General features: G+C 34.6%; 1 protein-coding gene across 1 annotated transcript in view; it reads left to right on the forward strand.

Moving 5' to 3' along the window:
* EHBP1 (EH domain binding protein 1) overlaps positions 1-19,946 on the forward strand; it is a 331,743-nt gene that overhangs the window by 160,858 nt on the left and 150,939 nt on the right. Inside the window, exon 10 of the mRNA XM_061210795.1 lies at positions 1,493-1,679. Coding sequence (XP_061066778.1) covers positions 1,493-1,679 — 187 coding nt within the window. The remainder of the gene's footprint in view (positions 1-1,492; positions 1,680-19,946) is intronic.

A 19,946-nucleotide genomic window follows, 5' to 3' on the forward strand; every position in this document is an offset into this window, starting at 1 on the left:
ACTCATAAAGGGAGTTAACAAGGAAGATTTTCTGCCTGGGCTAGACTCAGGTAGAGAAAAAAAAGACTTCCCTAAGAAGTTATGAGCATAGGCCTACCTTCATGTGGATTTGACGTTATGCTGGCAGGATGATCTGGGAACCCCCAAGCCAAGAAAGTAAGAAACAAAGTGGCTCCTAAACTGCTTGGCAAATGCAAGCATGAAACACTCTGAACAGAGGGACTCCCAGCAACTACACAAGATTTCCCCAGATCAAGTCCTGAACTCACAATCTAGAATTACAAAATACACAAGGAAATAGTTTACTAAGAGAAAGAGTCAGGAGACAAAAGAAACACAAGGATTATAAGTCCAAGGAATTCAAATGATAGATTTATCAGATAGAGACTATAAAATAAATATGTATAAATGATTAATGACTCAGATCTTTTGTACCTAAGGTATTATATACACAGCCGTATGAAGAAATATGCTTATGAAATTTAAAATTCATGGAGAATTGAACATTAAATTAGACACAAATGAAAAGTGAAGAAGTTAACTGGATTATAGATGTGAAGGAATTATCTAGAATGTAGTACAGGAGGAATAAAAACTTGTAAAAATATGAAGGAGAGAGGTAATTCAACATATATTTAATATGATTTTCTAGAGAAGAGAATAGAGAAAATAAAGAAGAGGCTATCAAAGATATAATGGCTGATAATTTTTCAGAACTAGTGAAACACATGAATCTCCAGACACAGGACATTCAAGGACTCTGAAACAGGATAAATTTAAAAGAAATATACACTTAGACATGTTCTAGTAAGATTGCTCAAAACCAGAAATAAAGAGATCTTAATCTTAGCAGCAACCAGAGACAAAAGATGACTTACAAAAGAGCAATATTAAGCCAACAGGGGGCTAATATTTCAAAGTGCTGAGATGAGTTAACTAACAACTAGAATAAACTACCCAGCTAAACTATCATTTAAGTATGAGGCTGAAATGAAGACATTTTCAATGCCTGGAAGAATTTGCTATTAGAGGAACCTCACTGAATGAACTTCTAAAAGATGGTCCCTAATGGGAAGGGAATTTAACACAGAGGAAGAGAAGAAATTCAAGAAAAAAAAGTTTGGTGAGAGAGCATAAAAAAAAAAAAATCAGTGTTTTCTCATCTTATTTCCTTTTCTGTGGGTGTGGAGAATATGTAGGATTTACTCTTATTACAAACATTTTCCCAAGGGTCTGTATATAGCAGAGCTGAGTATGACTTTGTATTTTAAAGATTTAAAAATACTTTTTAAAAGGGAAAGTTTTATTGTTAATGATTAACAAAACAAAAGATTGAGAGTGCCTATTTCCAGATTGTAAGTTATCATTGGTTTGGGTTTTTCCTTATCATTTTCAGTATGTTCTAGTTTTATAAATGAAAATATTATAGTATTTTAATTGGGAATAAACTACTTTTATAAAGACATTTAACAATAATTCTTCTTTCATTTAGATCAAATCCTTTTTATGAACCTAAACCAACTCCTCCAAATAATTTGGTAAGTCCGGTTCAAGAACTGGAAACTGAAAGGAGAGTAAAAAGAAAAGCCCCAGCCCCACCAGCCATCTCACCAAAGACAGGAGGAGTAAATGAAAACACAGTTGTGTCTGCAGGAAGAGATCTCTCCACTTCTCCTAAGGTAGGAGTTTAATCTTAGTAAAACATGTATTAGTGTTTGCTTGTTTTCCCCATGCAATTTAATTCAAATTAAGAAAAGTCATTATTAGCTATTTTTGATGATATAAAAGTAAAATATAAGTAAATCCATTATACTGCAACATTGTATATACGTTTGGGAGTCTATAAATCTATGGTACAGTATGGATTGGATAGTTCGGGTTAAGATTTGTTTTTAAAATGCTGTCTTGAAATCAGAGGAAGAAAGGCATTGTGATTGTAGCATTGGTGCTTTGAAGAAAGGATACTTTAAAACATCTAGGCATGAGAAACAGCTTACTCTAATACAGAGGAAGAAGTAGAAATCATCTTTTGATAAATGTACTAGAAAGATTGAGGCTCAGTGCAGAGAAATGCTTTGCCAAAGAATATCAGTATTGTCATTTTGGTTTATGTCAGATTACAATTTTGGCCTTATTGTCATTATTTTTTAGAAATATTAATGGATAATAACTTAACAGAAAGGTAAAGCACAGTGTTGAAACAAAGGCTAAAGCTTTTAAATGGTTTGACTGCAAATAGTATATCTTTCATGTGTAAGGTAGAGATGTTGGATTTAGCAAGTTTTTTTAGGTAAATAACTCATGACCATACTCATGAGTCTTTTGTTGTTGGTGTTGTCACCATATTACATTATTTAATTCTCACAGGTAGTTAGGGGGGAAATGAGATGAACTTGACCTCAGAGGGATAAAGATCACGGGTTCCCCAGCCAGTAGACAGGATTGGAACTGGCATTTCCATTAATTATGCGCTATCTGGACCATATTCCACCTCAGGTGCCTGGGCTGCTGCTTTTCTCAAGGGCATCAAGGTTCAGTAGTTCCTCTTGGATTTTATAGTTCATTCTGTGGCTTTCATTAAATGCCAGAGTTCTGAAATAGTTTGTTTGCTTTTATTTTCGTTGTTTCAGAGGGAGAGTAAGAGAGTTCACTGAGGTCCTCACTCTGCCATTCTAGAAGTCAGTCTACAGGTGTGTTTTTATACCAGCTGTTTTTTAACTGTGTGAAACTTTAGGAGGAGCAATTAGGACTAAATTCTGTCTTGCTATTGTCTAGGGAAAGTGGAGGTGGGGTCTGTAAATGAAAGCAGCAGATAGTAGAAATATAAAGCAAAGGAGAGGGTCAATTCCTATACCCATGAGAGCAAAAATAAAGACAGTAACTGAGGCATTAGTCAGAATCAAGAAGCTATGTAGGAGCTTTATCCATTCTAACCATCAAGAATGCCTACACCTGTCCCTTGTTTCCCTGAATCTCTGCTCCGTTGCCTACTCCCTGACCCATCCCCCTTCTGTAGTCCATTGGAGTTTGAAGCTAATCATGAAATCCTAATCCCTTTATAGGGGAATGGAAAGGGACTTAACAGTACTTTATTGTGTGCCAGGCAATGTTCTATTACTTCATTTGATCAGAACAGCCTGAGAAATACATACCATTATCTCCTTTTTACATATGAGAAACTGAACTTTAGTTAAGTAACTTGCTCAAAGTGATAAAACTAGTATTGACAGTGCCAGGATTAAAATTGAGGTCTTTTGAGTCTAAAACCCACGTTTCCCATTGTGCTGTTCTATGTCTAGAGAGGTATTTCCAGTTCCAAGTTGGAACTCTAAATTCTTTTTTCCATAGAAACATGGTTACACACGGTGATTAGGTTCTGTTGTAGTAAAGTATAACATAGCTATTTTTTATATTATTTTGAGGATAGTGTTCCATTGTAGACACATTGTGGAATAAATGATGTTTATGGAGAAAGCTGAGCATTTTACCACCATGCTTCTCTTAGAAAATGCCTCATCATGTTCAGACACAGACGGTAGAAACACAATCAGTCATATCCACAGTAATCTGCTGATCTGGAAGTTAGTTTGGATAACTCAACTATGTGAAACACAACTGTCAAAGATTAATTTAAAAAAAGATTGCTGATATATTATTAAACGAAAAAACAAAGTGCATAACATAGTATGATAGCTTCTGTATATATAAAGTTTTATTTAAAAGGCTTTATTCACACATATATATAGACACACATACACGCTCATATACCTTATGGAAGGAATCACAAGTAACTTAATAGTGGTTACCTTTGAGGAGAAAGGTCTTGGTGAAATGGCAGGTATGCACAAGATTGAAGAAGCCATTTCTTTTCCTTTTTTACCTTTCTATGTTGTTTAATTTTTTGAACTTTATAAATGTTTTTCTTATCTTTTTGTTTGTTATACTCAGAGGTTACTGAGTAATGAGATCATGGATCTTTTTTGTTGTTGCCTTTTGTGCAAGATACCAGATGACATTTCCCCCAAAAAATTCATCCTTCAGAATAGAAGAAGTCACTCTTAGGTTTGACAAGTGGTATTAGTTTGGGGGTGGCCTGGGGTTCCATCAGACACCTCAGTGTTGTGCACTGGAAACCAGGTATAGAGGCTTAGCAGCAGGTCACTAGGCCCGCTGTTCCACTTCCATAGCACAAATCTTTTTATTTTTTATATTTATGTAAGATTTCATTTGAAAAAAAAAAAAATGTGGACCATCGCCAAACCAAAAAAGAAAAAAAAGAAATTGGAAGCTACAAACTACACAATTATGTATGAGATAAGGAAGAAGGTTAGAATCAATGGCATACTGACAATGATAAAAGATGATAAATGACAGCTGAGAAAGCACAGTGGTATGGGGCTTATCCATCGTAGGAGTAGACCTGTATATATATCCAAGTAGTCCTGAAGACTTTGCAGTATTAAAGCTTAGTAAAATAATTGACCATTTTGGCAACCTTGAGTCAACATGAGAGTCTTATTATGCTTTGTATACAATATTCTGTTTAGGAAGGCAGGAAAGTGTCATAAAAATATTTCCATTAAAATTAGAGTTCTGATGCTTAAAAAGGTATGCTTCTTGGTCAGTTATTCTCCTTATTTGTAAACTGAAAAGGAAGCAATAGTTCGAATAAAGCTTTTGAAAAAAAAAAACTGGACTCAAATTTTAGTTGAATAATAAAAGGATATTTACATCACAGTTGTTTTAGATAACAAAACGCCAAACTGCACTCAATGGCAATTGACTGCAGAGGCTATTCAGTGTCATGGAACAAGTGCTTAGCCAGATGATTAATTTCTCCCACCTGTCACCTGAAACTACTTATTTTTAAGAAAATTTATGAAAAAGAACCAAGACCAGGATTTAAACAGAGATAATTTTATTTACAATATTTACAGTATTGTAAATTAAATTCAAACTACCCCCCTAAAGGCAGTTAAGGACCCCTCATTGTTATAGATCGACATAAACTCCTCACCTCAGACCATTGATTTCTGCATTTGTAAAATGAGAAGGCCATGAAACTTTTTAAGACAGCTTAGGACAAAAGACCGATATTTAGGGAAGTAACCTGACATTCAAAGCACAAGCATGCAATAAAATAAAATGATAAATTAGGCTCAGTGGTGGCTGACCACCATTTATTGACTGTGAATATAAGTTAATAAGTATATAAGTCTGAACTCCTAGATATGATTCATGCAGTTTAGTATAAAATGCAAGTCAGGTTATAAGAGCTTAGGAACATAAGTGAAATTGTTGCCAAATACATCTGCAAAGGTATATATTAAGCACTGTATACCCAATTCCATAAAAATCACAATATTAACAGCCAACTATCAATGACAATAAAGAATTCAAAAGAATTACACTTACGCTTATGATAACATGGAGAGGAGTCTCCCTGCACATTCGATGATGAAATGAGCCTGGTCACATGGAGAAGGGCTCACTCAAAGATCCTGATTAGTACAGCTCCAGCGATTGACCATGATACTTCTGTCCACTTACTCCATCTCTAAAAGTGGAAACCTCATTCATATCTCAAGACCCAGCTAAGTGACTCAAGCCCTCACTCATATTGTTACCTCTTTCTAGAAAGCGCTGGTAGAGACCCAAGTTTTATACTTGGATGTTTTTGAGTACAGATTGCAGAAACTGTGAGAAGCCCAGGGTAAACCAAAGTCAGAGTTACACACAGTAGTCCCCTTGATTGATTCTACCAGCAATTTCAAACCACAAAGCAAACACCCTTTTCAGTTTTTATACATAAAGGCCTCCTTCTAGAAAGTTCTTTACCTCCATTTCTGTCTGTGCAAAACTGTGCAGAATGGTGCCTATGGGCCATTCATGCTGAAATACAATAAGCACACAACCAAACTATTAATTTCCTCACATGTAGGTTGAAAATGCCTCACATCTTCCAAAGAAAATCATTAAAAGATGAAGATCAAAATTTAATTGAACACAATACTTTATAAAATAAAATGCTAAACTGCATTCAGTGATAGCTTGCAGAGGGTGAGATAAGGGTAAGCTTAACTTACCTGTAAAGTTTTTATTTACTGGAATACCTTACTTACCAGAATACCCTGTTCCTCAATAATACAGAATAAATAGGGCACAGCTGTATGTATCACCTGTTCTATTGGTTAGTATTCTTTTGGTTATGACTAATAGAAACAAGCCATTTTGTTGAATTTTTTCTTAAGCAAAAAGGATAACTTGTTATGAAAACACAAGGAAATTTTTGCAGAACTGTAGGTAGAAGATACAGCTGGTTCTTTCAGACTGCAAAGGGCTTTTAAGTGGGTTACTGCTACTGTGCATTTGTCAGATTTGCCCCATTTGTGCACCAAGGCTGAGATTAGAGTTGAGGCAAGGCAGTGCCTAGAGCATAAGATTTAAGGAGGCATTCACTTTTAGGGTGGTGCAGATGCAGAGTCTTCATTTGCACCCCCTGTGAAGAAGTGTCTCCTTAAATTTTGTGCCCCAGGAGCCTCTCTTGCCTTGCCCTAGTCAAGGCCCTACAGTGCACATGTCCAAATATATTTTAGAATTGACATTGTAGGTGCCAAAAAAAAAAGTTTCTCGGTAACCTCACCAGTAATTCTATGCTCTGAAAACTACCGTACCTTTTCAGACAACATTGTATTAACGTAGTAAACTAATTTTGAAGGGAATACTATTCAACTTTTGATAGCTTGGGTTTTTTGTTTGTGGTTTTTGTTTTTTGTTTTTGCATTCTACCGTACTGTTTCTAGACTTCTTTCTGCTCAGTTGCAGAATTTGCCTCTTGATTTTTCTGACTGTATTCAGTGGAAGAGAGAAAATATTACATTTTGCTTAAAGCAACAAACCATGATTAGGGTGCTTGCCTTTTGAAACAAATTTTGTAGAGTAATTAAGTGTGATTTTGAAAGGTTGGTCTTTTATATCACTATATTCCAGAGTAACTAAATAGGTGCCTGTTACAGTTTTCCAGTTGAGGATTGGGAAAAAAAGTGCCACCACATAGAAAAAGAACCTGAATAAGGTAAATAATTTGAGCACGTTAATGACTCAGTTTGGCATGTTTGCTAAAAGCTTTATAAAGGCTAAGGAGTTAGCAATAAATGGTAAATTGAGTGTTATTGACGTATATTGGCAGGATCACTTTAGGGTACATTACTGATGATAAATGTGAACGAAACACTGATTAGCTCACCCTTTACTGCATGAAGAAGAGGAATATATTTAGAGCATTTGAACAGATTCATACAAACTATGACAGAAGCCTTCTCAGTTCCCAGTATTGGATAAATTTCACTCCATAATAATAAGAAACAAACAAAAAGAAAGAAAGAAAGAAAAGACCCACAACAGCATGCACAGCAGGGCCAGGACTAGGGTGAGGCAAGAGAGACAACTAGGGTGCATAATTTAAGAAGCCACTAACTCTCAGGGTAATGCAAGTGTAAACATGGCACTTGTTTAAACCCCAGAGTTAGTGTCTCCTTAAATTTTGGCAATAGATGCCTGATTCATAAGTGGACACTCACAATGTTATGCATGAACCTGAAAATGAACACCTCCTTAAATTTTGTAAATAAATAAATAAAATAAACTGGTCAAGAAAAGAAAAGGGGACTGATCCTAGCATCAGCGCAAATGACCTTCTGTAAAACAAACTTAGCACAGAAACAAAAGTTTTTTTTAAAAAAAACTTCTAATCAGTACTTTTAGTGTGATTTGACTGGACATTCTATTAATAAATTAAACAAGAGCAAGTACCAAAAATAATGATCTGAGACAAAGTAGTAATCATGGGTGAATCTAGATTAATAATATATGGGTTTTTATTGTACTATGTTTGCAACTTTTCTGTAGATTTGAAATTTTTCCCCCCAAAATAGTAAAACGTAATCATTTGAGAATAGGAAAGATCTCTTGGATATGAAAAAACATAATTTTCTAATTTTAAAATTATAAACAACTGATAGTATATTGCAGAACATCAAATTAATGAGTTAGAAAACAAACTTGAAAAATTCTCTTTAGAATTCAAGGTGAAAAGATGAAGAGGTTAAAATTATGGGAGGAAAAATAAAGAATAGAGTCAGGAGATTCACTATATTTATAGTAGGGTTATAGAAATAAGAATAAAAAGAGAGAAATAATTTACCAAAGAGAGAGAAGAGAATTTATATGAGCCAGAGAAAGATTTGAGTCTTAGATTAAAAGCACTCACAAGTACCAGGCAAGATGAATGGAATGAGATCCAAACCTAGACATATTCCGATAGTACTTTTAAATTTCAAAGGCAGGTTACCTACAAAGGGAAGATTTCACTATCAGATGCTTTTATAACATTAAATGCTGGAGACAGTGGAGCATGTTTACATAATTAAGAAAGAATAAATATCTGTAAAAGGTTTGAAACACATCAAATATATAAAAATTCATGATTTTGTAATGTTAATACCAAAATAGTTGACTTTTGAAGTTGCTAGGACACCAACTCATTATTGTGTAAATTGATAAATAAAGGAAAAAGATCAAGTACTCATCTTGACTTTTCTTTATAAAATGTATTTCAAGATAATTAAATAGTTGGTGAGGGAAAGTTCTTCCCCATAGAACAATTTTAGCTATGAAATACAGATAGACTGATATCACTGGAAAACTCACCATTTCATAATCCCTAATGAAATAATGGATCTAGCAACAGTCAGCATGGCTGATAAAATCATTAGTGAAAAGGTTTTATAATAGATGAATGGATCAGGCTGATACTTAACTGTAGTGATCTGTAGTGATCAATCTTAATGTAATTAAGAGTAAGACAGTCAGGCATTTTGTGCTTCCTGATACATTGCAATAGCAAGTATATAGGACTACCATAAGTATACTTGCCAAAGAATTAAACTGAGATCTAGTCAAGCCACTGGTTATAATAACTACCAGTTTACAAGGAATACTGAGGGGTAGAGGAGCATGTTAAATGACACCATGAAGATGAAATCAACCAAAATGGAATGTGGGAAATTCCTTAGTAACTTTTGAACTTGCATCCACTTAATTACATATTCTCAAACCAGACAGAACTAACTTTGAAAGAACTACAGAAAGAAATAAGTAGTCCATATCATAGTGAGAAATTATAGCACATCGCTCTCTATAACTGATGGAATAGGCCAACTAAAAAATATCAGTAAGATTTAAAGACTCAACAATTTTGACCTCATAAAATACTACACCATAGAATTCATTTCTTTACAGAGAGTGACTATATTTTAGGCTCTAAAGTAAATTTTCAACAAATTTCAGAGGGTTGGAATTATGTTTTCTGCCCAAAGTGCAATTAATGTAGAAATTGATAAAAAAAAAAAAATGGCTAGAACAAACCCATATATTTGAAAATTAATATATATACTTTCAAATAAACTATAGGTCAAAGAAGAAATCATAACAAGATAAACTATAAATCCAATGAAAATTTTTGGTTTTACTACTTGATGTGTTGATGAGGAAGATATTTATAATCAAATTGAACTCCTTTAGTCGTTTCTATGATGGTTTTATGTTTACTTAAACTTCTTGCTTGGCACTGTTTTTTAATACAAGTCCTAACTTGAAAGGCTTGAAGAACAAGCCTGACATGCTTGAACTTGGAGAAGCCTCAAAAACAATCACAGTACAGTTGAGTTAATGGAGCAACTAGATATCATAAGATGGCTTAATATTCGTTTTACTGTCTGTTTCCATGGCATTCAAGCAAGAGTTTAGGACATATTTTCAATGGTAGTAGATATTCTTTAACCAGCTTATGTACAGGAGGCCAAACTACTGTGGGATATGTAAACTCTTTAATACCTGGATTAACAGTTGTAATCTAAGGATTAATATATACACTATATATTGTCTTCATTAGTGCCATTTTCATTAAGGGTGTGTGAGCATATTCTTTGCAAACCTGCATGTAGTTAGATCATTACATTAGGTCTTAAGTGTGTAACCCAGGAATCTTTTGTATCCTTTAAAAAAAAAAAAAAATTCTAATATCGCTCAACGTAGTGCTGCAGAAAGAAGACTTTAAAGTTAGATAAACCCCTCTAATAATGATCTTATTGAAAAGCAAAGCCAATAATTGAAAATACATTGTGAATAAATTAATAATTATTTGAGAATGTAAACTTATTAAAGTATTTGATACTTTAATAAGTAAGTTTGTAGTACTACTTTACAGTAAAATATATTTCTGTTCTAGTACTAAATTCCACAGTTTGGGACCATTCTCATGCCCAAAATGCCTTGTGAAGCTCAAGAAATAATTGTTTATCTGTACTACATCAGAATTTCTAATTCTAAGATGTATTAATTTGGATAAAAATCCTAAAGCTATTTCACCTCCACCCCCACCAGCAGCAGTAGATGCTATTGAAGTGGAAACTCTTTAGTATTTATCTGCTTACCTCTTTACTGCTTTGGAAAACTTAGGTTTTAACATAGCTGGGCTTTTTTTTTTTTTTTTTTTTTTTTAAACAAGGACCATCCACATTTAACTTCTTATATTAAACCTCATAAGTACACAAAACAGAAGAACCTCATATAATTGAGTGATTAGTGTAAGCAACAGAGTTTATTTTTAATTTTAATAGAAAACAGTTTATTCTTTCATGTACTCACAGTAACTTGAATTATTAAACAGAGATCTTCATTTGGCCCAACTTCAATGTACACTTAAGATTTTCACACAAGGTAAAAAAGTTTTTTCCATCATATATTGTTCCCCTTATATATATTTGTTTAAAACATGTTAATATGTTTAATTTACTTAACAAAACTTCACCTTATACAGCAGATGTTACCTTCATTTCAGCCCATACTATTCTCACAAATTTAGAATTGACTAAAACAAATAAAATCTTTTTAATATAGATGTTATTTTACTTATTCGCTTTTTTTCCCAGGAAAAGTGTGCTTCCTGTAGAACACCTCTAAATTTTTTTGGAAAGAAAAAATTACTTTAAAATACATACTTATTTAATACAACTTGACATACCATGTCCTACGCATTACCAATTCTGTATTAATAATATTTGAATGATGAGGCTTTAGAGTATACATAACCAAAGATGTTACTAGTACATTTCTTAATTTTGAAAATACTAATTCAGACACATGAGAACTTTATAATTTCCATGAGCAGCAACCATAACTTTGATAAACATTAGCCATAAAAAGACATTCATGGAAATTTTTAAAAGATAGTTTTCAATAGAAGTGTCATTTTTATATGACTCTGAAGTCAAGCTTTTAGTTACTCTGAAGGAAGCATCAAAAGTAGTCTTACACTAATTCTTAGCTTCCTAACACCTCAAAAGAAGGCAAAAGCTAAATGAAGAGTATAAGGTTTGCCAAATAGTTCAAAATAAAATTTCCTTTGAGTGCCATAATTAAATTATATTTATCATTAAGACATCATTAATAACCTGAGTATTTTCCTTATAAGAAATACTCTCATGTATGTACATTTGTATAATGTTTTTAAAGGGTATGAGATGCTAAAGTGCTGTAAAATAGAATCTGAAAACTTCTCAAGAGTTAACCTCTTTTGATACTGGGTTAGAGACAGCAGTCATTTGGAATGCTACAGCAAGCAGTTCAGCAGTACTCATTGCTACTCTTACTACAATATGAACATGAAGTAAAAATAAATTATTTATCCTACTAAAATCATATTATTTATCTTAAAATTTGCCAGGACAAGGGGCAGTGTATTTCCAATAAATATTTGTTAATGGTAGGTTAATTGATTTTGCTTAGGTGAGAAATAAACCAATTCAAAAATGGATGAAACAGAAAACAAAAAGGATAATTATATTTCTTTTTCTAAGAAAGAAGTGTTATATAGAAGTGGCTTTCAAAGTTTTTTTTTTGGATGGGGAAGGTGAGGTTAGAGGGAGTCCACTAAACACAAAACATCTTAAAAGACATCTGGGGACATGCCTGTCCTCATGTGCTACTTCATACATTCATTTTTTTATATAGCCCTTACTCTATGCAAGGAACTGTACTTTGAACTAGGAGGAAAAACATGACTAAGACGAAGTCTTTGTCTTCAGCTATCTCTCAACCTACCCAATATGGCAGTCACATAAACAAAAAGTATGATACAGTAAAATTAGGGCTATAATAGAGATAAGCTAGAATTCTATAAGACCATTAATGAGAGTGTTACTTTATACCGCGTTACCTCTTTTCCAAGCACGCCTCATTAGAGGTTAGGAACAGGGAAAGTGTGTGAGTGTGTGAGTGTGTGTGTGTGTGTGTGTGTGTGTGTGTGGTGTAGTGTGAAGTGTAGTGTAGGGTAGTGTATTGGAGGTGAGACAGGCAGTAGAGATCACACTTGATCTGAGCTATTGAAGGACAATTAGAGTTCACTAGATGAGCAAAGAAAGAAGGAGAAGGGCATTTCAAAAGGAACAGATAGGCAAAAGCATTGAGGTATGAAAGTGCCTAGTTCAAGAGACCATGATCACTGCTAGTGTGATGGAGTACCTGGACATAAAAGTGGAATCTGGTTCTGAATATTTTTGTGTGTGATTGCTAGAAATTTGGACTTTATTGTATAGACGGTAGGAATAGTAGCAGTCTATTGAAACCAGGTACAGAATGGCATTATTAAAAGGCTTCAGTAGTTTATACACCCAACTGCATGGATGAATCTCAAATGCATTATGCTTAATGAAAGAAGCCAGACTCAATAGGCTACATTCTATATGATTTCACTTATGTGGCATTTACAAAAGGCAAAACCATGGGGACAGAAATGCCAGTGACATAAACCAGTGGTTATCTGGGGGGTGAGGGGATACATAGGAATTTGAGGGAGGGATAATGGAGTAGTAGAGGTTATACAACTGTATGCATTTGTCAAACTTACAGAACTGCCCACTAAGAGGGTGAGTTTTACGGTATGTAAATTCTATCTTAAGGTAATAATCATAATAATACTAGTAATGGCTATGCAAGCAGAGGAGGCCCTGAAAAAAGAGCCCTCCTATAACAGAATTAATGGCATTTCTAGAGCAGCTTCTCTTAAGATTCCTTCTCCATTGCCTTATCCCCACTGCCTTCCCTGTCATCAGCTTCTGCTCTTCACTGTGACTTTTAGCATCAATGACCTCCCTTCATAGATCCTGGCTCCAAGATTATAAAACAGAACCACTGCTTACTCTATTATTTCCAGGTTGAACCTTGCACACCCTTGGTTTCTATTTGGTAAAGGAAAGACATGATCAGATTTCAGTAGAATGAAACCTTTGAAGACAGTAAGTAAAGGATAGAGAGTGATGAACCTGAAGACAGGGATATAGATATGAAAGTTTTATAATAGTCCAGGCTAGAAGTCATGGGGGTCTGAGCCATCGAGCAATGCAGTGAAGAGGGAATGAAAGGGTGAATAAAACTATAGTTAGAAAAGACAAAGCTAAAGAACAGGGCCTGAGGGAGAAAAGGGAAGAATAAGAATCAAGGATGATTCAGTGGTTTCTAGCTTGGGCAACTGGTTGTGTTGCTCGTTTCACTCATTCAAAAAACATTTATTGAGGACTGAACTATACACTTAAAAAATGGTTAAGCTGGTAAATATAATGCTATGTGGGGTTTTTTTTAACTACAGTTAAAAATTAAATTTTTTGAGTACCCACAGTGTGCCAGGCATTATGTTAGAATACTGGGTATAACAGATGTGGTTTCTGACTTACAGAGGTACTACAAAGTGAACCCATAAGTATATACCTGAAAATCATGGTAAGTGCTTTGGGGGAAAAGAACAGCATACTATAAGAGAGAGAATGATGGTAGACCCATTAAGAGATAGTAAGGAGACAACAGCAGGAAGAGTAGGGCAGAAGAATTCCAGGCAGCATTGTATGAAGGCCCCAAAGCAAGAAATAACTTGTCATGTTTAAAGAACTGAAAGAAGGTCCATGTAAGTGGAATGTAGTGAGCAAGGAGCAAGTGATGTTGTACAAGTTTGGAGAGGTGGGTACTACCCAGGTCCTGGAGGATCTCATGGGCCATAGTAACTGTTTGAGTATTAAACCATATGTGGTGGAAGGCCCTTGAAGTTGGAGTGTGTGTGCATGTTATGTGTGTGTTGAGAAAAAGGCAGCATGATTTGTAACCTCACGTTCTGCCTTAGGTTTTAACGAATGAACCTGTCCCTGCCTTTATCCAAGGATCACCCACCCACCACCATGTGTATTAGACCCATACCCCTGGTCTGCTCAAGAGTTTTGACCCTGGTTTTATCACTCTCCTTCCTGCATCAGTTCCTTACTCTGTGCCTGACCACTTCAATTAGCTTACAAATAAAGTATGATATAGTCCATCTTAAAAAAACCCTAAACTTTCTAGATATCACATGTTCTTTCAACTACTTCCCAATTTCTCTGCCTTCTTCTGAAAAGTTTTCTATACTCATCATCTCTGGTTCTTTCAGTCCACTCCAAACAGGCTTTTATTCCTACTTCTAACATTTGAAACTTCCCTGGTTAAGGTCATCTCCAACTTGCCAAATCCAGTGGTCAATTTTAGTCCTTATCTCATTGATCCCTTAATGTAGCTGATTATTATTTCCTTTTAGAAAATGTTAGTGGAATTGTTTTAGCCAGGTAATATATTAACATGGTTCAAAAATCAAAATAACATAAAAAGATACACGTCAGGAAGTCTTGCTACCACCCCTGTCCCCATTCACCATACTACACTCCTCTCCACCCCAGCTTCCTAAAGATAATCACTCTTATTAGTTTTTTGTGTGTTCTCCCAGTGGTTTTTACACCGATACAAGCAAATCTAAATATTTTTTTCTTACTCTTTTCCTTTTTTGCCCCGAAGGTAACATCCTATAAATACTGTTCTGCCCCTTAATTTTGCTCTTTTAACTTAACAGTATATCCTGGAAATCTTCCCATTTTAGTATGTGGACAGCATCTTCATTCTGTTTTACATCTCTATTTGAATGTGCCATAATTTATTTAGCCAGTTACCCATAGATGGTGTTGTTTCTGGTCTTTTGTTATTCTGAGCAATGCTGCAATGAAGGACCTTGTATACAGATTATTTCATATATGTTAGATAAATGTCCTGAAGTGAGTCAAAGGATAATGCCTTTGTAATTTTGATATTCATTGTCAAGAGGCCTTCCAAAGGGGAGATACCATTTTGCAATCAAGTCTAATCCTGTGATTTAAAATACTATCTATACATTAATATTGGGTTGGCCAAAAAGTTCGTTTCGGTTTTTCCATAAGATGTTATAGAAAACCCAAATGAACTTTTGGCCAACCCAGTATATTCCAAATATGTATATCTAGTTCCAACTTCTCCCTGATCTGTGTCTGCTCAACAGCTCTTCTTATGCAAAATAACTCTTAATTTTCTTTCCAAACTTGCTATTCCCCTGATTTTCCCCATCCCTAGGTAAATGGCACTGCCATTCACCAAGCTGCTCAGGCAGAAAACTTAGGAACCATCTTTTCTCCTTCATTTCCCACACACTATCTTTCAAATGGACTTTATATAGTGATGGAAATGTTTTATATCTGTGCTAATATGTTAGCCACTGGCCACATGTGTACTTACAGTGTAGCTGTGGCTAGTGTGACTAATAAGCTGATTTTTAAGTTTTCTTTAATTTTAATACTCATATATAACTAATGGCTACCATTTTGGACAGTGCAGACTTTTTATTCATCAGTAAGTCCTAGAAGTTCCACTCTTCAAAATGTATTCTAAATCTGATCACTTCTCACCATCTCCCCGACTCCACCGTGGTATATTCCACCATACACTCTCTCCCAGATTACTTCAGTAGCTTCCCAATTATCTCTGTGCTTCTACTTATGTACCCTTTCCACAGTCTATTTTCTACACAGTAGAAATCTTCAAAAAACTTTTATTGTTTGATTTATGATTCATGCAAAAGACTATGTGAATATACATGTAAGTTATGGATCATAACAATAAAGTGAGCACCATCCAAAGGTAAGAACTAAAACAAGACCAATAATGCCAAAGCTACCTGTAATGTTTTCACCCTATCCCTGTGCCTGTGATTGCCTGGGATCTACCTCACCCTGCCAACCACATAGCTGCTAGCCATTCTTTTATATGTACAAACCTCTAAATAATATGTTTACTTCAAGCTTTGCAAAAATGGCATTATCCTGTACACCTAAACAATATGTTGTTTAATTTTGTTTTCAACCTGTGCACAAATGCATTATCCTTTGGGCAGACTTCTCTATTTACTCAGTGCTATGTTTCGATGATTTATCCATGTTGTTGTGTGTAGCTATAATTTATTTAATTTTATTGCTATATAATACTCCGTTGCATGGAGTTTACCACAGTTTATTCATTCTCCTGATGATAAAGATAAGAATTTTTCCCCAAGTTTCTGCTGCTAGAAATGATGCTGCTGTGAATATTTTTTATAAATCTTGATATACATGTATAAGGGTTTTCTTGGGGTAGTGGTTCTCAACTTTAGGTAGGAAACTTCTAAAAAATATCAGTGCTTGGGCTTTACACCAAGCCAGTAAATTAAAATCTCTAAAAGTCAGAGTTGGATGTCCGTTTTTTTTAAATTAGCCAGATGATTTTAATGTTTAGACAGAATTGATTTCTTAGTTGTTAGGGGTATGCCAATTTTTTACAATATTTACTTATTGACTTAATTACTTCCTGTGAAAGATAACATGTACACAGAGATACACTCAAAACAAAAACATTTTTCTGCCCTTAGAAAATTCTTATCTCAATGTTCAATCCTCAGGTTTTCCTTTATGTGAAAAAAATATTTTGCGCTCAGCAATTCAATAAAAATTTGTATTTTATGAAGGCTCTGGTTCTTTTGAAGTGTAAATATCTCAAGAGTATCTTTTGGAATTGAAAGTCTCACTGGAATGACCTTTTAAAATCATTGATCACATTATGTCACTACCTCATTCCCACTGTTGGCCTCCTATTGCAAAATAAAATCACCATGGCCTACAAGACCCTATGTGACCTGGTCTTTGCCTTTTTCTCCAACCTTATTTCCTTCAATCTGCTGCCTTCTTTGTTCTATTAGAGCCATGCTGGTCTTCTCATCCTCAAGCATGCCTAGTTCATTCTAGCCTCAGGGCCTTTATATTTGTTTTTCACTCCATCTGAAACATCTCTTCTCAATGTCACGTCTCTAAAGAACCCTTCCCTGACTACCCTATATAAACCATCCCCCTTTTCTCAATCACTGTTTTCTACCTAGATACTTTGTTTATCATCTTTTTTCCCCCACTGCTCTATGAGCTCCATTTTTCATTTCTATGTCCTTAGAGCCTAGCATGGGTGTGTAACATGTAGTAAGTGCTCAATAAATTCCTTTGGATGGATGGATAGATACATAGGAGGGAGGAAGGGAGGGAGGGAGGAAGGGAGGAAGGAAGGAAGGAAGGAAGGAAGGTCATCCTGGCTCTGCCTTTAATAGAGAAAGAGAGTATGAGAAGATAAGTTTGTGTTTAAGAAAATGAATTCAGTTTTAGACAGTTTTAAGCTTCTTCCATTCTTTCTTCTCCCTTTCTTCCATCTGAAACATGCACCTACACATAGATGGCAGAACAGTAGAATTGGTCTTGCCTTTTCCAGGGATCAGCATGGTGTACTATTTTGTGAAATAGGACAATTAAAATGAAATTGATGTACAAAACAAAAATGCAAACTGTAAGAAAATGACCCTTAAACCTCTTTCAAAGATGTCTGAGCTCAGGGTGATCAGGAGGTGTTGGCCTGTTGAAGCTTCCCGGGAGAAAATTCATTAATTGTCAACTTCACAGAGAAGATATTTCAGTCATGAATTGAGGATCTGAGGGGTCTCCCCTGTGTCAGAACAACATTGAGAACAAGGGCACAGGGGCTGAGACAGGGACATCATCCCTGGGACAGGGATGTTGGTAAGTCCCATGTGGAGAAAGTAAAATGGCTTCAGTAGTCTCTTAAGATTCATGCTGTATTTTAATAGGGAAATAGGCAACGTAAACATTTTATCATTTTCTAGTATCTCCTCTCTGCCAGTCGCTTTACTGAGAGTAAGGAACCTTTACCTCCAGATTCACCATGTGCGGTCTCTCACTAAGGCAGGGTATATATGAAAGCACACAGCCTTGCTAAAAGTTTTTGGGTGTGAATTTGGAGACTGGGTCTGAATTAAATGACAGCAAGTAACATTAGACTTGGAGTAGGAACACCTGCCACTTGTTCCCTCACAAATATTTTATATTCACACATACTGGAGTTCCGTACTGAGACCATCTAGAAGAATCACGAAGATGATGGTGGTTCCCAACTGCTAGGATCATAAAAGTTCTTAAGAAAATTATGGAATGAAAAGTTTAAGACTCTTTGATATAGAACTTTTTACCTTGGTTTATCTGTGTCTATTTCCATACAAACTGAACATTGCTTCAAAGAAATATAACTACTGACCAGTTGACAGAGTTCTCTTTGCATAATAATAATTCCTTACATTTATGAAGTGGTTTATAATCTCTAAAACATTTAAATATGCATGATTTGTTTTATTCTCTATACAAAACCATGAAATAAGTAGGGTGTATGCTGTTTTCTCCATTTAAAAAATAAGGAAACAGGCAAAGTTTAGGTCATTCAGTACATCACACACTTTATAGTATAAATGTGCCACACTGCAGGCAAATACAAATTTGTAAACACATTTACTGAGTAATTACTTGCTAAAAAGAGTCTTTTATTTATAAAAATAGAATTTGGAAAGCCTCTTTTAAGTAGTAAACTTTGCTAATACATTTAAGGGTTCTATAATGCATTAACTACTGGACCCAAAAGCCTGGAAAACAGAGAAATCATGGTCTGATAAGCCACTATCAATATAAGAAAAATTGAAAGTAAAGGCTAAATATTTAGCCTAAAATTGCATCATTGAGAAAGTATGATTCAACAAACAAAACTAATTTACTCGCAGGCTTTTTAAAAAATGGGGGTATCTTATTTAAAATGGGGAAATTTTTGTCTTTATTTTTACATCCTTTGAATTTTATCTAGAGTTTTGTCTCTCAGAATTTGAGAAATTATACTAAAGTATATTGATGAGCTTGCTGACAAATGATGTTATTTCGTTTATATTTATTCTCATATACTTTGCTGTCAACACAAAACTATGCATTAAAATATTTTCTTGGAAAATATATCTTCTTTATTAGATTATTTTATACTGTGAAACAGTGACAGCTATTTGAGTTTATATGATAAGTAGCTAAGGAACTTTTTTTTAGTCCTGTATTCAGTTTTGCCTTACACTGAAAAATCACATTTAAGACCAACTACACGATATATTATAGACAAGATTTCTTTTCCTTATTAAGCCATAGGAATAACAGTGGCCTTTTCCTTGATTACTTGAAACTAATTGAGCTTGGTTCTTCTTAGGTTGGCAGGCATCTTTTTTAACTTGGACATAAGCTTGTGTGAGTAAGTGTTCCCATATTTTAGTCATGGTGAGTTATGAGCATATTAAAAATAATTATCTTCACCTCATAAATCTTTAGTCAAGTTTATCTTAGTACTTACTGTAATCTTTCTATTAATGTCTCCTAGTTTTGGTCAGATATATATGGATGGCAATAAATTATAGATTTGAGCTATATTTAGCATAGAGAAAAAGGCTAGTGGCATGATGTATGATAGCTGTAGTACATAATAAGTGTCTGTTAAAAAGAGATTTGAGGCACAACCAAACCCATTATTTTGCCGCTTATTGGCATTGGGTACTTCTTTTTTAAGTTGAATACAATAATTTAGTTTCATTGACAGATTTTGAGAATTGAAAGATTTAGAGA

Source organism: Eubalaena glacialis, chromosome 14 (genome assembly GCF_028564815.1).
Source record: "Eubalaena glacialis isolate mEubGla1 chromosome 14, mEubGla1.1.hap2.+ XY, whole genome shotgun sequence".
NCBI classification, from domain to species: Eukaryota; Metazoa; Chordata; class Mammalia; order Artiodactyla; family Balaenidae; genus Eubalaena; species Eubalaena glacialis.